The following is a 17,710-nucleotide window of genomic DNA, read 5'->3' on the forward strand; positions in this document are numbered from 1 at the left end:
GTCGATTAAGCTTTATCGCAGCGCGGCTCACCGCCTCACACGCAGACCAAATTCTTCGCGACCACTATCGCCAAACATGGTTCACTCCAAAAGCACCCCCATGGACGACGATGCCTATTGGATGGTTGCCGATGGCCGTGTACACTACTTGGAAGCGGCTGAAATTAATAATGTTGTCCCAGATATCCTGATAGATCCGGTTGTGGAAGACTGGCAGTCACACGATGCTAACATGAAGATGATGAATATCCGTAACAAAAACCTCCTTTATAAGCTCAACAACCCTTCCGGCTCGGATTTGGACTCAGATAACATCGTGGATCCTGCGAAAGCATCGGCTTCGCCAGAACATTTAACTCCACCGTCAACCGGCGGTTCCACCAACAACGGATCCACAGTGAAGATTCCTACTCCCACCCATTCATTATACATGCCACGTCGCCAAGTGGACCTCGTGGCACTTCTCGCCGCCAAGGATAAAGTGCAAGATAGTTCTGAAGCCGAAAATGTCAAAACCATTCTCCTGGCTGTTATGCAGTGGCCCCAAGATGCCAACATCAAAATCAAATTTTTAACCGGTGGAATTACCAACATGTTACTCTCGTGTAGCTACGGCCGGTCAACCGTGCTCATGCGTGTTTATGGACAGGGAACAAACTTAATTATAGATAGACATCGTGAGTACATTCTGCATCTTGTGCTCAATTCCTTGCAATTGGCTCCCCCAGTCTATGCTCGTTTCAGCAACGGTTTGGTCTACGGCTATCTCCCTGGCCGCTCGCTCGAACCAAACGAACTATACCACCCGGCCTTGTACCCTCTTATTGCTCAACTCTTGGGCATTTGGCATCACCGAGTATCAAGCTCCGACATTGAAGATGGTGTGGAAAAGCTCCGGAGATATGCTGTCACGGTGAAGAAAAGACGTCTGTTGCAGCTGCTGCCGGTCCTTATGGCAGAAAATAGCAAAAAGAAGAAAAAGCCAAAGAAGAAAACCATCAACAACGTATGGGAACTTTTGCACGATTGGATCGATGTGGTTCCTTTAAACCAGGCTCTCCATGATTCGTTTGCACGCAACAAAAAAATCGATAGTGATCTCAGAGAAGTGGTGAGACAAGAGCTTAATTGGCTTGAAGAAACTTTAACCTCAAAAAATAGCTCGCCCGTGGTTTCGGCGCATTGTGACTTACTTTCAGGAAATGTCATCATACCGACAGATTTTGCATTTGAAGAGTCGGACCTTCCTTCCGTCGATAATAACCCCATCAAATTCATAGACTACGAGTACATGCTTCCAGCACCTCGGGCATTCGATATTGCCAATCATATGGCAGAATGGCAGGGTTTCCACTGTGACAGATCCGCTATACCTGAGCCTTCCATGGATAATCCCGTAATGGTCAAGTGGGTTCGCTCCTACCTTAACAATCCTGATGCTAGCGAAGATGAAGTCCAGAAACTCATTGATGAAATTGCTCTATTTCACGGCATGCCTGGGTTCTACTGGGGAATCTGGGCCATGATTCAAAGCGAAATTAGTCAAATTGACTTTGACTACGCTGATTACGGAAAATTACGATTGGAAGAGTATTGGGACTGGAAGCTGAAGCATTTGTCGTCTGTGTGAATATATTTATTAGGCGTACTTTAATCATTGTCGTTGTAGATCTATGACACAAGTCTTGTCGGTTTTCGAGCTGTGTAGCATTGCCCATTGTGTTCCTTTGTTGGCTTCCTTTTTCAAAGTATTGTAGATGTTGACCCCGAAGCTCTTGGGAAAGTTGTTGGAAAAGTATACGATTTTGCGTACCCATTCATCTTGTTGGCGAAGAGGAGTGATCAGAATCATGTCTAAAACCTCATCTTGAACATCTAGGTCTATCACTGGAGCATTAGACAAAGTTTTGATAAAATTGGCAGATGCCATTTTGGAATCGTTTTCAAGCTCCCACTTTTCACGCTTGTTATTTTTGCGGCCTCTTGGAGCATCATTGGGAACCACAATGACTCTATTATTGATATCCGTGGAAAATAATGGGCCTGTGGGCATGGAGTCGAGTGAAGAGTCAGTATAATTCATGTCGTGTCTTTCAGACTCATCTTCATTACTTCCATTGATTTCTTCAGCGAGAAAAGGAACGAGTTCTTCGTACTCCAAATCTGTATCTTTTTCAGATTGAACACTTCTTACTCTTAACGGCTTAAAGTTACTTGGACCTCTTCTGGATTTGACTCTCAGCAGTGAGTTTGTTTGCTTGATGAAGACGATCCAACCACACCCATCTTGGGCCGCTTGATCCATAATATCAGTTTGAGAAGCAGAATACGCAAAGTCACAACTGATTCGATTCTTCCATAAAGACTGAGCAATTTCAAATCCAGCAAGACGAACAAGCGATTTGTTGGTACTGGTGATCAAGACATCGCACCTGGTTCCCCTCCATTGAGTTTCGCTGTACTTTTCATTCGGCCCGATTTTCCTACTTTTCAAAAGAAGGAAAAGAAATGTGGATGTTAGCAGCAAACCCACCGCATGTGGAGTTATTGCCTTATTTATGTCCACGTTAGCTAGCGATGAAACTAGTTTATCATACCTGCCTCCAGTGAGAACTCTGGCGAACCGGCGTTTGGTATCCAAGCGAAAAATAGCCTGGAACATTATTCCACCAGTGTAATACTGGCAATTGTAGTTGCTGAGTGGTGAAAGATAAACTCCTGACTTCACGCCAAACTTTCGAAGAATCGACAACACATCCATAATATAAACGAGAGCCTTCTCAACTTTAACAAAGTATGGCGAGTCAACCATGGCTTTCTTCAACTTTCTCCTTGCATCGTCGGGCTCTCCCATAAAATTGAAGGTATCCACCAAGTCTCTGGTCACTGTGTGTGGAACATTGAAGTCTTCACGTAGATATCTTTTGATTTCTTCCGGACTTTTTTCGATTCCAAGCTGAGAAAGAACCCCAATAACTTCGTGGCGCTTGCGATCGCTGATTCCAATATTGCCAAATGCAAAGGTTATTACGGAATTGATAATGTCGGAATGGTTAATGAGAATTAAGCACTGAGAACCTTTGGCTTTGAAGCAGGGAAAATGATGCAAAATTTCATCGACCACTTTTAAACACTCAGCATCATTGATTGGTAAAAGGCTTCTGTCGTGTGTCGTTATATCAAAATTTACCGAGCTGTATTTGTCTGGAGTACCTGGACCCCGAATATTGGGTCGGTAGACAAACTCGTGACAGTATAACTTGGCGATATCAATGTTATTTCGACTCAAAAATCTTGCCTTGGGAAGAATCAAATCATACGGAAGCGAAAGAACGGTACCGCTCCGATCAAGCACGTCGTACACCTGGCCAGCAGATAAGTTTTGCGATTTGGGTAGTAGAATATCAGAGCTATAGTCTTCGATTGCACCATGTAATCTGAAAATTCCAAACAAAGTATCAATCATATTGCTGAACAAAAGATAATCTCTCGTTGTGTTCTCGATACTATGGGAGTTTCGACTGCTATTATCGAACATCAAATCGTGAGCCAACAGGTATGGTTGATTAAAAAGAGTCTCTCTAACTTGATGTTGCCAAGGAGACGCAGGGTCAGCCAACGATCGTAATGCCTCTTTGATAACTTGATCCTGATGTTCGACCGGAAGCCATCCACTTTGTAGGAGCTCAGATGCGCTTGGGCGCTCTTTGGGATTGTGATCAAGTAGAACTTTTATGATTTTCTTCTCCATTTTGTATTTCGACTCCACAAAATTAGAAGGAAAGTTGATACTTGAGAGCCTTAGTTCATTCAAAGTCTGTGCCCTTTCCATACCTGTGGACAAGGGATAACACATTTCGAAGAATACAATTCCAAGTGAGTACATATCCACTTTTTCATCGTAATCTCCAGTAGCCACTTCTCGTGCGGTGTAAAATACAGTTCCCACAACAGTGGAGAGGTCTTTATTTGCAGCCTCCACTTGATTGTTTGTCAGAACCACCAGGGAAAATTGTGAGTTTTTTGCTAATCCAAAATCACCAACTTTGATGTTGTTCGATTTGTCGATGAAAATATTCATAGGCTTGAGGTCTCGATGAATAAACCCTGACTGATGAATATATGAAACCGCTTCAAGAAGCTGTCGAAATAATCGCCAATACTCATTAGGATTGTATGGAAGACCCTGCTCGATCAAGTTCAAAAGGGTATTGTTTTCGCAAAACTCCATCTGGATGTATAGTATCGAGCGCTTCGATTTCGAGCTAGTTCTCTTCTCTTTCTTGGATCCCTCGTTAGAAGTGATGTCGGACCACAAATCTCCACCGGATGTCGACTCGTCGTTTTCCGTCGAATTGGCAAATTCAAATAGGTCATCTTCGCTAGGAATGTCCAACTGAGGATCAAAAGAATTGGAAATAAAATCGATCTGAAAAGAGCTGTCTTGGCTTGCTAAAAACGATGTCGAGCGTACATTTACTGGGCTCTCGAAATCATCATCGCTTGCCTCATCCTCATGTTCAGCCGCTTGATCAGCTTCGTCTATCTCTTCAACCCAAGTTCCATAGTATCTCACAATGTACTGATGGTTTAGCCTGGCCAAGGATAACACTTCGCTAAGAAGAGAGTCGAGTTTGTCTGCTCTATGCTTGATTTTCTTGATAGCATAGAAGGTGCCTTCCAAACGATTTCGTGCTTTCACTACCTCTCCGAATCCTCCTTTCCCGATGATGCCCACCTCTTCGAAGTCACGCTCGTATCTTCCTACATTCCTGGTCTTCGACTCACCAACATCCAACAGTTCATGGTGGTTACTTTGGCGCCTAGAAGCTGCTAAGTTGAGATGAGACATACCCGTCAGATGCGATGGAGAGCCAGATGGGTGTGGAAGTTGGCTATTTTGTTGAATGGCCACAGGCCCATCACGAACAAACCTAACAGCGTTCAATTCTAGTGGACTGGGACGTTTGAATAGTTTTTTTTGGAACATTTTTGAAAGAAGGTCGAACACCAAATTGGCGTTGTCTTCGTCATTTGGGAAATCAGAAGCCTTGAAACTGCTCAAGAAGCGAGTTGGGGTCTTGTAGGTTTCTGTTGAGTTCTTTCCTAGCATCACTTTCATGAAAAGTACACCAAGATCCCAGATATCGCTTTTCACGGTGAAGTTTTCAAAACCATCGCTGAGCTCAGGAGCTATCCAAAGAGCAGAATTGCCCATGACATCAACAGGGTCCTTCGGTTTTTGATTATTATTAGGGTATTCGTGGGCCATTTGAAGTAAGCAGTATCCATAGGATATGTGGCATAGTTTTAGTGTGCTGGCAGACAGTCCATTAGGGATGGAAATTACCGTCAATGGGCAAATTGCTTTATGTACGAGCCCAATATTGTGCAAGGACTCAATGGCTGGAAGCACTTGTATCAACCAGGTGCGAGCGGTGGACCAGGATATTTTGTGTTGAGCAGCTAGTATTTCTTGAAGAGATTGTGATTGGGGAGAATAGTCTGTGAGTAGACGGATTCTCCAGCCTTTTTCCTGTCTGTCAATCTGAAATCCCACCAACGACGAGATGTTTTCGTGCTTGACATTCATGACATTTTGGAGCTCTGATTCCAACAGTTGTATTTCTTTCTTGCCGTCGTCGGTGAGCCAATGGTCGCATGTAAGCATAATATCTGAAAGCAAGTACGTGGGTATGAGGGCACCGTGCAATTTCGTGGAGAGTGCTGGGACAATGTAGGGAGTAACAATTTGCTGGTGTGCGATTGACGATAAAAGATCTGGTTTCTTATATCGTATCGGTTCCAGAACGGTACGGAAAGTGAACATAACTCTGGGTGACTCTGTGAATCCGACCATTGGTTTCTCAAACACAATAAAGTCGTCGGCATTAGGAGGCACCAAGTCTGCAGATCCGTCTTCTTCCTCGGTTGTTCCGTCCGGAGTATCTTCGTAATATTCGTCTTGAATCTTGAGTATTTCTTGGTTAAGTTCTTCATTCTGCCTTCTTTGTGCGCTCTCTTCCTCTCGGCGCCGCAACGCTTCTTCCTGCTCCAATTGAAGCCGCTCCTTTTGCAATCGAACTTCCCGCTCTTCTTCCAAAGAGAGAACCTTTTCTGACTTGGAGTGAAAATCGTCAAGCATATCTTTGATCTCTGAGATAATGATAAAAGAGACCTCCTCTTCGGCGTACTCCTTGATAAGACTGCGTACTTTCTGGTCCATTGCCAGAATCATGTGTTTCAAGAGGTTTTTGGGGTTCAATAACCGCACAAGCGGAGGTGATTTGGGATATGTTGGCGTGAATTCAATGTCCAAAACCAAACTCATCGAAGGTTTATCGGGCTCCAGATCGGTTTCTAGTCGTATCTGGAAGTGGGGACTGGGTTTTTTGTTCCATATGAGACCTTGCGGGGTGATATCCGTGAAAATATCACCATAGATCGACTCGACGCTATTGACCTCATCTTGCTGTCGTGCTGAAAGCAGGCTCATAATGATGCTGGACGGCTGTAGATGTTAATTGGACGACCTGGAATCACACGATAGTCGTTTACAGTCTAAATTGAAGTATTAAGTGTCTCTAGAACAATTCGATGAGCAGCGCGCGCGGAACCGATTGCGAAATCTCACTAAATCTCACTAAATCTCACTAGTCACCACTAAACACCACTAGTCACCACTAACCTCTACCACTTGAGATACTGGTCTCGTAGTCCCTCACCCCAATTCTTCATGCCACCATCCAAGAGAATACCTCAGGGACCCAATACCATTTCCATTCTCATAACTACTGATAATCATGTTGGGTACCATGAAAACGATCCGATAAGAGGCGACGATTCCGGCAAAACTTTCGAGGAAATCACCCGTATAGCGAAGGAGCGCGATGTAGATATGGTGGTACAAGGCGGAGATCTCTTCCATGTTAATAAACCATCGAAAAAATCGCTTTATCAAGTAATAAAATCTCTTCGATCCAACTGTCTCGGAGACCGTCCCTGTGAATTGGAATTGATAAGTGATCCCAGCATGGCGTTGACGCTGGATTTTCCTGGTGTAAACTACGAGGACGAAAACTTTAATATAGGGGTTCCTGTGTTTGCAATTAGTGGAAATCACGATGATGCCACAGGTGATAGCCTTTTACTGCCTTTGGATATTTTGGCAGCTTCAGGACTAGTCAACTACTTTGGTAAGGTGGTGAACAACGAAGATATAACGGTAGCTCCACTTCTTTTCAAAAAAGGTACCACAAAACTAGCATTGTATGGCATTGGAAATGTTAAAGATGAACGACTCCACAGAGTGTTCCGTGATAACAAAGCCACATTCTTACGCTCCAGCGATGAGCCTGATTCGTGGTTCAACTTCTTGTGTGTCCATCAAAACCATGTGGCTCATACCCGAACGTCATATATACCCGAGAACTTTCTCCCCAAATTCATGGATTTCGTACTTTGGGGCCATGAACATGAATGCATTCCAGAGCCTATGTACAACCCTGAAATGGGATTTGACGTACTACAGCCCGGATCATCTGTGGCTACAGCTCTTTCACCGGGAGAAATGGTCGAGAAGAACGTGTTCATCATGAATATTCGTGATAATAAATACTCCATTGAACCGGTCAAACTCAAGACCGTTCGCCCGTTCATTATGGAGGAAGTTGTACTACAAAAAGAAGGATTCGTGCCAGGTCCAGCTTCAAAAGATGATGTGTCCAAGTTTCTCGTTAATAAAGTCCAAGAGCTCATTCAAAAAGCCAACGAAATTGACACATCCGGCCAGTTGCCGTTAATACGCTTAAGAGTGGACTACACCGGTGACTACCATGTTGAGAACCCACGACGATTTTCCAACAGATTCGTGGGCAAGATTGCGAACGTCAATGATGTGATACTACTCTTCAAAAAGAAGAATAACGACTTGGCTGTGACTTCACGGCCGAAATTCGTCGACCAGAGTAACGACGAGGTTCAGCCTGAGGTTCAGCTTGAAGACTTTTTCGAGGAATTCTTGAAGCAAACTAATTTGGCTCTAGTGCCCGAAGAGGGTATCAACTACGCTGTTCGCAGATACATTGAAAACGACGACAAGACTATTCTCCACAAGTTTATCGAGAAGGAGATTGAGGTAGAAACGAAAATGCTTCTTGACATGGACATCGATAAAAACCACCTAAATCTTGATGATGAACAAGCAGCCAAACGAGTGTTTAAGGAAATTCTCGGTAAAGTGAAAAATGAAAGACCAGACTGGAACAAGACTATCAGTGAAATCAGCAATTCGAAGCCTGTAAAAGCAAAAGCGGTCGCATCAAAATCGAAACCAAAACCACAAGTCAAAAAACTGGCCAAGAGTGCCAAAAGCGAGTCAATAGTATTGTCAGATTCAGACGTTTCTGATGAGTCAATGGAAGAGGTGGTGAGTGATAGTGAAGGACTGGTCATAACAAGTGACGAAGAAGATTTGCCTGAGCCACCCAAGAGTTCTGCTCGCAATGGGGCTTCAAAGTCGACTGCGAGAAAGACTGCCACTACAAAACCAGCACTAAAGAAGCCAGTGGCTCCTCGAAAGAAAGCTAGCACCAAGGGAAAGAAAACAGAAACACAAGGAAAAAAGTCTCTTTTAGATGATATCTTGAGTATGGGAAGGTAACTATATACAAGAACATCTTCAAGAATTTGGATCTGGTTGGTTCTAGACAGATGTTGCTTCCTCGATCAACGTATCCACGTCAAAGTTTTCACTGGTTGTGAAAGCACGAAGCAATTCATGCTTGCGCTTGATCAGCGCTTCGTCTCCAACAGCACCATAAAACCGCTGCACATTGAGAACGAGCAATTGTGCATCATCCATAGATAATGCTGCCTCTTCTTCAACCTGACCGTTCATTAAAACCAAATTCTTCGAGTTGACTAGTTCCTGGTGGAACATAAGTGTAGTGTGAGGTTTGGCATACTCTTTATGAAGCTTATATTCTGCCAATGTTGTAAGCATGCAGTGTGTGGTCTGAGGACCGGCAAACGACCATTGAACAAAATGCATTTCGTAGCCGTCTTCGTTTCTGGGAAGCGGAAGAATGAAGCTAGGATTCTTGAATGCATTTGCATACATTGTAGCAAATTGAATATCGGTAAGAATCGCATTAAGGGTACGTTCTTTGTTCTCAAAACGGGCTCTCCAAATAAGCTCAATCTCCTTTTGTCCTAGATCTTTCAATTTGTCCAGTGCCAAGTACGAGTCCAAAGTTTTATATGGTTTCTTCTCCAAGTTCTTATCTATGGGTGCTCTAATTTTGATGGTTTTGGATCTATCTTTTTCTAATTCTTTTTCCTGGCGCTTCTCATACTCCTCGAGTTCCTTCAAGGGATCTATTTTACTGAACTCGAGTTTTTTGGCTTTGATTTCATCTTTGAGTTGTTTCTTGAGTTCTTCAACCGAACCAAGTCCGAGTTCTTGAGCCTTTTTCTGAAGCTTTTCTTGGTACTTTTGAGCAGCAGTTGAGTTGAATCGCACAAATCCGAACCTAGCACTGTTTTGAGCAAGTAATCTAGTTGCTGTGTGGAGCCGTAATGATCTGAGCATGATTAAAGAAGTGAGAATTTTCGCAGCGAGTATCTGAAAATAGTATATATGATTCGTATTTACAAATTACAAAACCTGAACGTAGCTACGAGGGACGGAATAGCTTGGCTGAACTCGCAAGTTCTATGTTAGTCTCTATTTATTTTCTTTGGTGTCGTTTTTATCTTCGAGATAATGAACTTTGTCGTCATCATCACGACGAAACTCTTCCGGAGCATCCTTGGCGTAGTGACCAATAGTATTCCTCAAACTCTCTGGTATATCCTCGAAAACAAGGTCTTCCGTTCCCGTCGCTACAGACTCGCCTTTAGCCTTTAAAAGGTCTTCGATGTTAATGCGTTGATCTTTGAAAACTCCCAAATTATCGGCAATTAAATGTCTATTTTTGCATCCAGGACACTGTATGGCGACGGTTCCCTTCGTGTACGCCTGTTTCGAGAACGTGTGTGATGAGCGGGTATTGCATTTTTTGCAAGTGAATGCAATCATGTACTGCTGATCCACCTTGGCTGTTTGCGACGAGTTCCATCTTTGTAGATTTGGTATCTTGGATATCAATCTGGGAGAGCGAGCGAAATGCAAATTTGGTCGAATAGGACCGCTTTTGGCGGCCAAAAGTGCTAGTCTTCCAGCAGTCCGAAGCATATCTAATCGCAAATTGAGATGTTTCTCGCGAGCACTCTAGAGTCCTGCACACTAATGGTTATTAGTGAAGAGTATCTTTTCCTGCTTTTTCTTCAGTTTAACCTTTCTCTTGTCTAGTATTTCTATTCCTGAGTTGTCCAACGGTTCGGGCGACTTCGAGTTCAATGCTGGGCCCCAAGAACTGGAATTGGTTGCAGGAGCGGGATTTACTCGTGGAAACACTTTCTTCGTAGTTTTCTTTTCAAGTGCTGGAAACCGAGGGTCCGCCAAGTTCAGCGAACTGGAAGAATGTCTTGTAAGTGGCTCTTTGTTTTCCGAAGCTAACGCTGTAGAAGATGCAGTACGTCTGTTGTCGAGATAAGTTGGTTTGAAATTCTTGTTCACAGTTGAAGGCGAGCTCAGGATCACCGTAGTAACTTTGGTAGGTTTCTTGAGTGTAGTATATCTGATAGGCTGAGCTGCCGAGCCGGAAGCATTCTTCTTCTTGGGTTTGGGGAGAACGGGAAAACTTTCTTGGCTAGAAGCAGCTGAGTTTTGTAAAGTATTCCAGCCATGAATAGAACCAGTAAATGCATTTTTCAGTCCACTCAAAACAGGAAACTGGTCTTCTTTGTTGTGTGTAACTTGCACGTCGTACACCACCATAAGAGCCTTGTGCTTGTCTGAACCTTTGGGAAAGAGTTCTGCAAGTTCGTACAAAATAAGTCCTACTTCGTTTTTCTGTTGCAGCTTGAAGAGCTCTTTAAATGTTTCTTGTAGCTGTTGAGCCGTGACTTTCAGGGATCTGTAATCCGCACAAAGACGCTTGAATTCTTGCATTTTAGATGTGTCGTAGTTGACATAGTGCTTAACTCGTTCGTCTAATCGCTTCTTTTTCAAGTCGTGGTTTTCGTGCTGGTTACTATCGTTGTGACGTTCAGAAGTAGCTGGAGTGTAAGTCGAGAGATGAGATTGGAAATGAGGTCCAGTGGCTCCAATGACAAACCTAGACCCATTTGTAAGTCCGCCGTGCTCTTTGAGCATGTGAGCAGTCAAGTCTAAGTCTTCTCTGAACACCACAAATCGCTTCTCGATACACGACGGAACAGAACACACATAATGTGCCTGGCGAAAGTGCTCGTAAAGGGAATCGTAGTTTTTGTAGTAGCTAGCATTCTTGGCATCATGCTGGTCGCAGATGTAGCACCGCTCATGCTTATCTCGAATATGAACGTTGAGTTCATCTTCCGAGTAAAACCTGTTGCCTCTGCAATATTTACATTCTGGATGACCATCGAAGCCCTTGCTGTCTCCCTCGGTCTGGTGTCTCTGGAGCTGTTTGTGGGTGTAAAGTGGAAGTTCACTTGCAAATGCTTTTTTATTCTTGGAGCAAATCATGCAATAGAATTTGTTGTGTTCGGTCTTTACGTGGTCTGCAAGGTCCTTGAATGATTTCATGCTCTCGTGAGATTTGTCTAATGGACACTTAAACTCCAAAAGTCCCAATGTGTCGTTTTGAACCGTTACCGATGTGAAGCTAATACCATAGTCTGTGTTGGTTTCGTAAATGTCACTTTTATTGAAACTTTCGTAGGACTTTTCGATCTGATCTGTGAATATGTTGTTCTCGTTATCCGTACGACACACTAGGCACAACTTTCGCCCGTAGAGAGCCCGTTGTCGTAAACCACAGTAGTGACAAGTCGTATGATGGCATGGTGAAACTGCCGCAAAAACAATTTTTTCCGTACAAATGATACACAGCGAGTCTTCTGGGTCATTGTCAGGCTCAACACCAGTCTTTTTGTTGGTCCGGGAACCTCCGGATGTCCTGGTTCTTCCCACACGAGTTCGTGCTGTCGACATGACAATTGGTTTAAGTTTGAATTTTCACGTCGCGAACTTTTTCTTTACCCATGCCATTATCACTAAATCTAAGTGCCACCCTAAATGTACTGAGACTTCTCTACCAGCCCTCGTTGTGCTTGCCCCATGCCGTGGTGCCTACTTTTGACAAGTTGGTGATCCCATTTAGTCTTGGCTATGAAGAAAACCAAGCACAAAACGAAGAAACTACAAACAAAAAATCCAATATAAAGGCAGTAGTTCTCGATAAAGACAACTGTTTTGCCAAGGATCAGGACGACAAAGTTTGGCCTGCTTACCAGCAAACGTGGAAGTCGCTTGTAGACAATTATCACAAAGACAACATTCTCATCGTCAGCAATTCAGCCGGTACTGATGACGATGTGGATCACCAGCAGGCTAAAAAGCTTGAAAATGATACTGGGGTCACAGTCCTTCGTCATTCGACCAAAAAACCTGGGTGTCACGAAGAAATAATGGCATATTTTGCAAAGGTGGGTATTACAGATCCGTCGCAAATTGTAGTTATCGGCGACAGACTTTTCACAGATATGCTCATGGCGAACATGATGGGAGCGTGGGGGATCTGGATCTCCGAGGGAGTAGAGCTTTCTCAGAAACCGTTTGTTAAGCTCGAAAGATTGTTCTATAGCCGAATGGCGGGATACGGTCCCAAGTCTCCATGAATCTATGGCAATTCATTTCTTACATATATTATACATTCATTAAAAGTAGGCCATCCACAACGTATCTGCCGCAGCGAGGTTTCTAGGGTTGACAGCCTGCGATATCAAATCGAGAATATTTTGTGTGGTGACCGCCTGGTTGTTGCTGGGATGTCCCATAGTCAATACTCTCTTGATCACCAAGTCGACGTTCATTCTGACAATCTCTCTCAACTGTGAATCCTGAGGCAAAGACCGTGGTGGATCTTGCTGGTTGCACCACGATATCACCTCGTCTCTGACAAAGAGAGTCAAGTATTGTTCGAGGTCAGATTCTGGCTCGGTTAATGCTCTGGCAATGGCTAACAAGTATACCGACAAGATACCTTCCATTCCAGTCTCTCCAATCAACTTTTGGATATTTGGCGTCAATCTGAAAGGAACCATCTCGGCGTTATAGAAGAGTGGTGCTGGACGTCCACCTTGACTACCATCAAGCGAAGCATTCTTGCTGGCTATCTTGCAAGGTAACATGTCTGAAGTCCACACGTTTCCTGAGCCCTTGTTGACATGAATCTTTTGGGGCTGGCGAGTGTTCACACACATCATATAAGTGCTGAAGATGAACGAAGCATATTGAGACGTGAACTGTTTGCGGAACAACCAGAAATCTTCAAATTGAGGATAGAGTTCCATAAAATAGTTCTTGAGAACGGTAGATGGAACAAGCAAAGTCTGAATGGCGCTCAAAATCTCCACTCGGATACTCATCAAATCAGGCTTTGGCAAGCGAGGATCATAGGCTGCACGAAGCTTGTCTATGGTGTAGATAAACGGCTCATCCCGACTCTTACCGTTGCGACGACAGAAGTCCTCGTACACTTTCTGCATGGTGATATCCTTTACGTCGTCACTAATGATCCGAATATGTGGGGATAATGGGACAGCCACAGGCACCGTGAACTCGATGTTTCTTCTCCTGGTTTCGACTTTTCGTGAAAGAGTGTCGCTGAATATTCTGAACAATTGGAAGATACTTTCCTCGCGGCGACAGTGACGAGCAGCAGGGAATTGAACTGCGAAAGCATGAAGACTTCCATCATGACCACGAATCTTCAATCTTTTGTAGCAAGCATTCGTGCCACGAGCCAAATCGATAGTTGGAAGGAACCGCTCAATCTTGACAAAGTGGGTGTTATTGTCTTTGTTGAGTAGATACTGTCCAGGAACTTCAATTTCCTCGAACTTTTGATGGTGGAATTCACTCAAGTGAGGGCAAAGATTCTCCAAATTGATTTCAGAAAAGCGACGATCAAGCTTGTCTTCGAGTCTATCACGCCACTTTCTCAACTTGATGATATATGTCTCCAAATTTGGCTTGCCAACAACCAAGTCTTTCTCAAACTCAGCTCGAATCTGCTTTGGCAAAACAGTCTCAGCAAAGCGGGTTATGTTCGCTTCAGTTACCGGAGGAAGCTTGGCATCTTCTCTGGGGTTTCCCAATCGATTGAGGTACTGAACACCATCATTAAGGAGAGCAACACCCAATCTGTAAGCATCTTCATCAGCAGTGCATTTGAATCTTTGGTTGATTTGGTCGACCAAAGACTCCAATGAAAGTGTTAACAATGGATAAGCAGTCTTAAGTATGCCCATGATTTCTTCAACATGTTCCCATGCTTGACGAACAGAGCTTGTAGAATCTGAATCTGACTTATCTTTTTCTCCTTTGACACCATTTGTATCGTTATTCTCGGAACTCTTTTTATCGTCCTCACTCTTTTCTTCACTTTCCTCTCTCTTTGCATCGGCTTCTTCTTTCTCTCCCTCCTTCTCTTCTTCCTTGAGTTTTTCTTCAGCAATAGAACTCTTGGTCTGTGGTGAGCTGGACAACCGACCCAAGTTCTTCAGCAGATCGGTTGAACTGTCTCAACTTGGCCGCGAAATCTTCCTTGGTGGTTCGGAGTTGGAAGTGAAGTGCTTGTGGGTAACTCTTTGCAATTCTTATCAAAATTTGCTTCACCAAACGAGCTTCTTTATGAGACAAAGAAGTAAGCAATTGTGGAATAAACGTAAGCCAGTACCATACTGGAACCTCTCCTCGGAACGTATCAAAGGCTTGAGAGAGAGTTCCAGATGCATCATCAAGACTAATAAGCCATAAGATACGAGCAAGTAGCTTCCTCGTCTTACCATTTTTGTATAGACCAGCAGCCTGAAGGTAACAGCTGATAGCGTTGTTTGCATAAACCATGTCGTGTGAGTTCTCCTTGAATCTCTTATCGTTGAACATACCCCACTCGGCCCACGCTTTTGGTAGGTTGAGGTCTATTTGCACAGATGTTGCAAACGCTTTGTTTGCTTCGTCCTTTTGGTTCATTTTATTCAAAAACATTCCCTTCAAGGTGAAAAACTCGGCTTTCTGTTGTGTCGCAAAATAAACCAAGTTGGTGTTGCTGATGACATCGAGACCGGTATTCAACTCTCCAGGGTTCTGGTAATGACACTTGACTTGTTCTTTGAGCTTCAAGAAAGCTTCCTGAATTTCAATGTTTGGAAGCTGATAAATCTTGCTGAGCTGAATGTTGCACACATCGGCCATTCCATGCTTACGAGCAACATGAGCAAACCTGTTGATAACCCACGCAATCTCGTGGAACCCACGATAAGCATACGAGTTGGCATTGCCTCCTGAGTTGGTCTGTTGAAGTACTGGAATGAAGGGCATGTAGACTTTGTTGATAACTTGGAAAGCATGTTGTCTCCAAGTCACAAGATCGTTCCAAATATTGATATCATCCCAAATGTTAGGAAGACGCTCTCTCCAAACTTGAAGTACTCGCTTGAGTTCTTGCGATTTAATATCCAAATTCTGAGCGTTTGTGGAAACCAAACTGGCATATACCTGACTAGCCTCCATGAACTCCACATATTGCTGAAAAGTGTGCAAAAGCGGAATGTGAGCATTGGCAAACTTACGTGGAAGCCCATGCCATTTCCGGAGAGCAAGCTGAATGCCTTCATCACATAATTTGGAGAGCTCGTCAAGAACATCCTTTTCACCTCTATAGCTCTGTAAGCAGAGGAATGTTTCAAACATTTGTCTTCTTGGAGTTGGAACGTCCATCACACTCTTAACTGTCTGTTCCAAGGTTTCACGGTCGGTATTCCAATCCGCAACTCGCCAACCACATTCCAATAGCAAATCTGAAAATCCTTCGTGTTTAGCAAGTTCGGTAAGAATGTCCCAATGTTGGAGTTTTTCGGCGCAAAGAATCCAGTGGTCTTCCCAAAGAGTGTATTCAGACTCTCCATATGGAAGCACTCCACTTCGAGCTTTGATCTGAGCAGCCTCGTAGAGCTGTTGTGCTTTATCCCAAAGACCAATTTGCTCATAGGAAAGCGCTGCCAACGTTTCAGAGTATTTGGCTCTTCTTCTCCATAAACCGTAAAACGTATCATCCTCCTTAAGCGCAGCGTATAATTTCGCAAGAGCATCCTGAGTGATCTCATGAACCTCGGGATTCCCATTAACAGTCTGCTCTTCCATCCGTTCAAGTATATGAATACCTTGAGCCCATGCATCAAAGTTTGATGCTAAGCACTCGATTGCAAATGGAGGAAGCTGAAGTTCTTCACAGCGGGAGATTCCTTCCAAAAGAGACTGTATCACATTAGGTCTGCTATCCACTTGACGAGTGTGGTAATCTTTTGACAAAAGTATCACTAAGAATCTGGTAAAATCAAGGTTCTCAGAACGTGGAATGGACTTGAATGCCATATTGGGGAAAATTGAAAGACCAAACCTTAGTGTTACAATGTTCGCTACTTTGATAGAACATATCAACAAGCGGTTTCCAATAAGTCTTTCGCCGGAAGCAATAGCTAGGCTTGGGTTAAAAACTCATTGTGCTTCGAACAGAGCTGGGAAAGTTTCATCAAGATTCATGTTCAACATCCATTTCGCTGTCGTCTGAAACATAGGAGGAACGAGGTGACAGGTTGAAGCTTATTCTCTCCTTCACCAAGAACAAGTTGTTTCTCGTGATCAAAATGATCCATAGAGCAACTGAAGAGCTTTGATTGAGCCAGTTGTAGTCGGCTAAATACTCCCAAGTTTTGTTCCCTAATGATGTAGTAGAGACGTTTACTGACATCCTTTTCTTAAGAACTATTGTTGAGAATGAGACATCAAACTTAGCGCCTGATGGAAACGTCTAGCCGTACCGAGTTCCAACTAAAAATGGTTGCTCCATTCGTACAGTGAGGTCAGTACAACTGAAAGTATCGTCTTCGAAAATGTCCACAATTATTTGGTAAAACTCTTTCGAGAGCGTAGGTTCTCCACGAATTTCAAATACCATCATCTTGGCCAAGATTGCGGCTTTCTCTTTCGTTGTTGGAAAGAGGTCGGTCTTTGAAAACACCCAACCCTTGACAATCTTGATAATTTTCTCCAAGGTTTCTTTGTCAAGTGAGCGCTCAATAAGCTGTGCTAAGAGCGACAAGAAAATACGCCGTTGGTCTCCGAGTCCTGAGATCCTCATCAGAGAAAGCTGCAAGATTTTCTCCAAAAGTTTCGTAGTCATCTTTGCTTCATACTCAAAGTTGGCGTTCTCGCGCGAGGAGTTCTGTGATCCTTGGTGAGTGATGGTGATGTGGTCCTTGCAAAGTTTGCTGAAAGTTCTCATAATCAGTGGAAGAAGAGAATCAAGAGTTGACGGACGATAGTTCGCTAAAGTCCACGACAAGGTCACACCTGCCGCAACGGAAGGCATGTCTCCTAAATCTTCAGCCATGGTGGTGGTCAACAAATTGACAAAATCTTTGACGACGTCATTGTCGTCCTCGCTTTCTTCTGGGCCCTTCTCTTCATTGATTGCCTGGAGAATGAGTCGTAAGACTCTCTGCAAAACTTCTTGGATATCATGGTATCCGATTTAATGCACTTCTCTAGCAACTG

At 43.7% G+C, this 17,710-nt stretch overlaps 11 protein-coding genes across 11 annotated transcripts; 3 read left to right on the forward strand and 8 right to left on the reverse strand. All coding sequences in view use genetic code 12, as the record gives it.

The window, feature by feature from the left end:
• Nucleotides 1–76: 76 nt before the first annotated feature.
• On the forward strand, nucleotides 77–1,630 carry PGUG_04189 (uncharacterized protein; the record flags this gene model as incomplete). The annotated part of the gene is made up of 1 exon (XM_001483410.1): nucleotides 77–1,630. The coding sequence occupies one exon, from the start codon at nucleotides 77–79 to the stop codon at nucleotides 1,628–1,630; it is 1,554 nt and encodes a 517-aa protein (XP_001483460.2).
• Nucleotides 1,631–1,654: 24 nt separating this feature from the next.
• Nucleotides 1,655–6,496, reverse strand: GCN2 (serine/threonine-protein kinase; the record flags this gene model as incomplete). The annotated part of the gene is made up of 1 exon (XM_001483411.1): nucleotides 1,655–6,496. One exon carries the CDS (start codon nucleotides 6,494–6,496, stop codon nucleotides 1,655–1,657), a length of 4,842 nt encoding a protein of 1,613 aa, XP_001483461.2.
• Nucleotides 6,497–6,736: 240 nt separating this feature from the next.
• Nucleotides 6,737–8,662, forward strand: MRE11 (MRX complex nuclease subunit; the record flags this gene model as incomplete). Its single annotated transcript, XM_001483412.1, has 1 exon — nucleotides 6,737–8,662. The coding sequence occupies one exon, from the start codon at nucleotides 6,737–6,739 to the stop codon at nucleotides 8,660–8,662; it is 1,926 nt and encodes a 641-aa protein (XP_001483462.2).
• A 42-nt stretch (nucleotides 8,663–8,704) lies between these two features.
• On the reverse strand, nucleotides 8,705–9,592 carry PGUG_04192 (uncharacterized protein; the record flags this gene model as incomplete). Its single annotated transcript, XM_001483413.1, has 1 exon — nucleotides 8,705–9,592. One exon carries the CDS (start codon nucleotides 9,590–9,592, stop codon nucleotides 8,705–8,707), a length of 888 nt encoding a protein of 295 aa, XP_001483463.2.
• A 135-nt stretch (nucleotides 9,593–9,727) lies between these two features.
• PGUG_04193 (uncharacterized protein) lies at nucleotides 9,728–10,237 on the reverse strand (the record flags this gene model as incomplete). Its single annotated transcript, XM_001483414.1, has 1 exon — nucleotides 9,728–10,237. One exon carries the CDS (start codon nucleotides 10,235–10,237, stop codon nucleotides 9,728–9,730), a length of 510 nt encoding a protein of 169 aa, XP_001483464.1.
• A 51-nt stretch (nucleotides 10,238–10,288) lies between these two features.
• Nucleotides 10,289–12,082, reverse strand: PGUG_04194 (E3 ubiquitin-protein ligase; the record flags this gene model as incomplete). Its single annotated transcript, XM_001483415.1, has 1 exon — nucleotides 10,289–12,082. One exon carries the CDS (start codon nucleotides 12,080–12,082, stop codon nucleotides 10,289–10,291), a length of 1,794 nt encoding a protein of 597 aa, XP_001483465.2.
• Nucleotides 12,083–12,132: 50 nt separating this feature from the next.
• PGUG_04195 (phosphatidylglycerophosphatase) lies at nucleotides 12,133–12,768 on the forward strand (the record flags this gene model as incomplete). Its single annotated transcript, XM_001483416.1, has 1 exon — nucleotides 12,133–12,768. The coding sequence occupies one exon, from the start codon at nucleotides 12,133–12,135 to the stop codon at nucleotides 12,766–12,768; it is 636 nt and encodes a 211-aa protein (XP_001483466.2).
• Nucleotides 12,769–12,807: 39 nt separating this feature from the next.
• PGUG_04196 (uncharacterized protein) lies at nucleotides 12,808–14,403 on the reverse strand (the record flags this gene model as incomplete). The annotated part of the gene is made up of 1 exon (XM_001483417.1): nucleotides 12,808–14,403. One exon carries the CDS (start codon nucleotides 14,401–14,403, stop codon nucleotides 12,808–12,810), a length of 1,596 nt encoding a protein of 531 aa, XP_001483467.1.
• A 199-nt stretch (nucleotides 14,404–14,602) lies between these two features.
• On the reverse strand, nucleotides 14,603–16,528 carry TRA1 (histone acetyltransferase; the record flags this gene model as incomplete). The annotated part of the gene is made up of 1 exon (XM_001483419.1): nucleotides 14,603–16,528. The coding sequence occupies one exon, from the start codon at nucleotides 16,526–16,528 to the stop codon at nucleotides 14,603–14,605; it is 1,926 nt and encodes a 641-aa protein (XP_001483469.1).
• Nucleotides 15,874–16,332, reverse strand: PGUG_04198 (uncharacterized protein; the record flags this gene model as incomplete). Its single annotated transcript, XM_001483418.1, has 1 exon — nucleotides 15,874–16,332. The coding sequence occupies one exon, from the start codon at nucleotides 16,330–16,332 to the stop codon at nucleotides 15,874–15,876; it is 459 nt and encodes a 152-aa protein (XP_001483468.2).
• Nucleotides 16,529–16,964: 436 nt separating the features above from the next.
• On the reverse strand, nucleotides 16,965–17,546 carry PGUG_04199 (uncharacterized protein; the record flags this gene model as incomplete). The annotated part of the gene is made up of 1 exon (XM_001483420.1): nucleotides 16,965–17,546. The coding sequence occupies one exon, from the start codon at nucleotides 17,544–17,546 to the stop codon at nucleotides 16,965–16,967; it is 582 nt and encodes a 193-aa protein (XP_001483470.2).
• Nucleotides 17,547–17,710: the final 164 nt, after the last annotated feature.

This window comes from Meyerozyma guilliermondii, genomic scaffold (genome assembly GCF_000149425.1).
Source record: "Meyerozyma guilliermondii ATCC 6260 scaffold_5 genomic scaffold, whole genome shotgun sequence".
Lineage (NCBI taxonomy): Eukaryota > Fungi > Ascomycota > Pichiomycetes > Serinales > Debaryomycetaceae > Meyerozyma > Meyerozyma guilliermondii.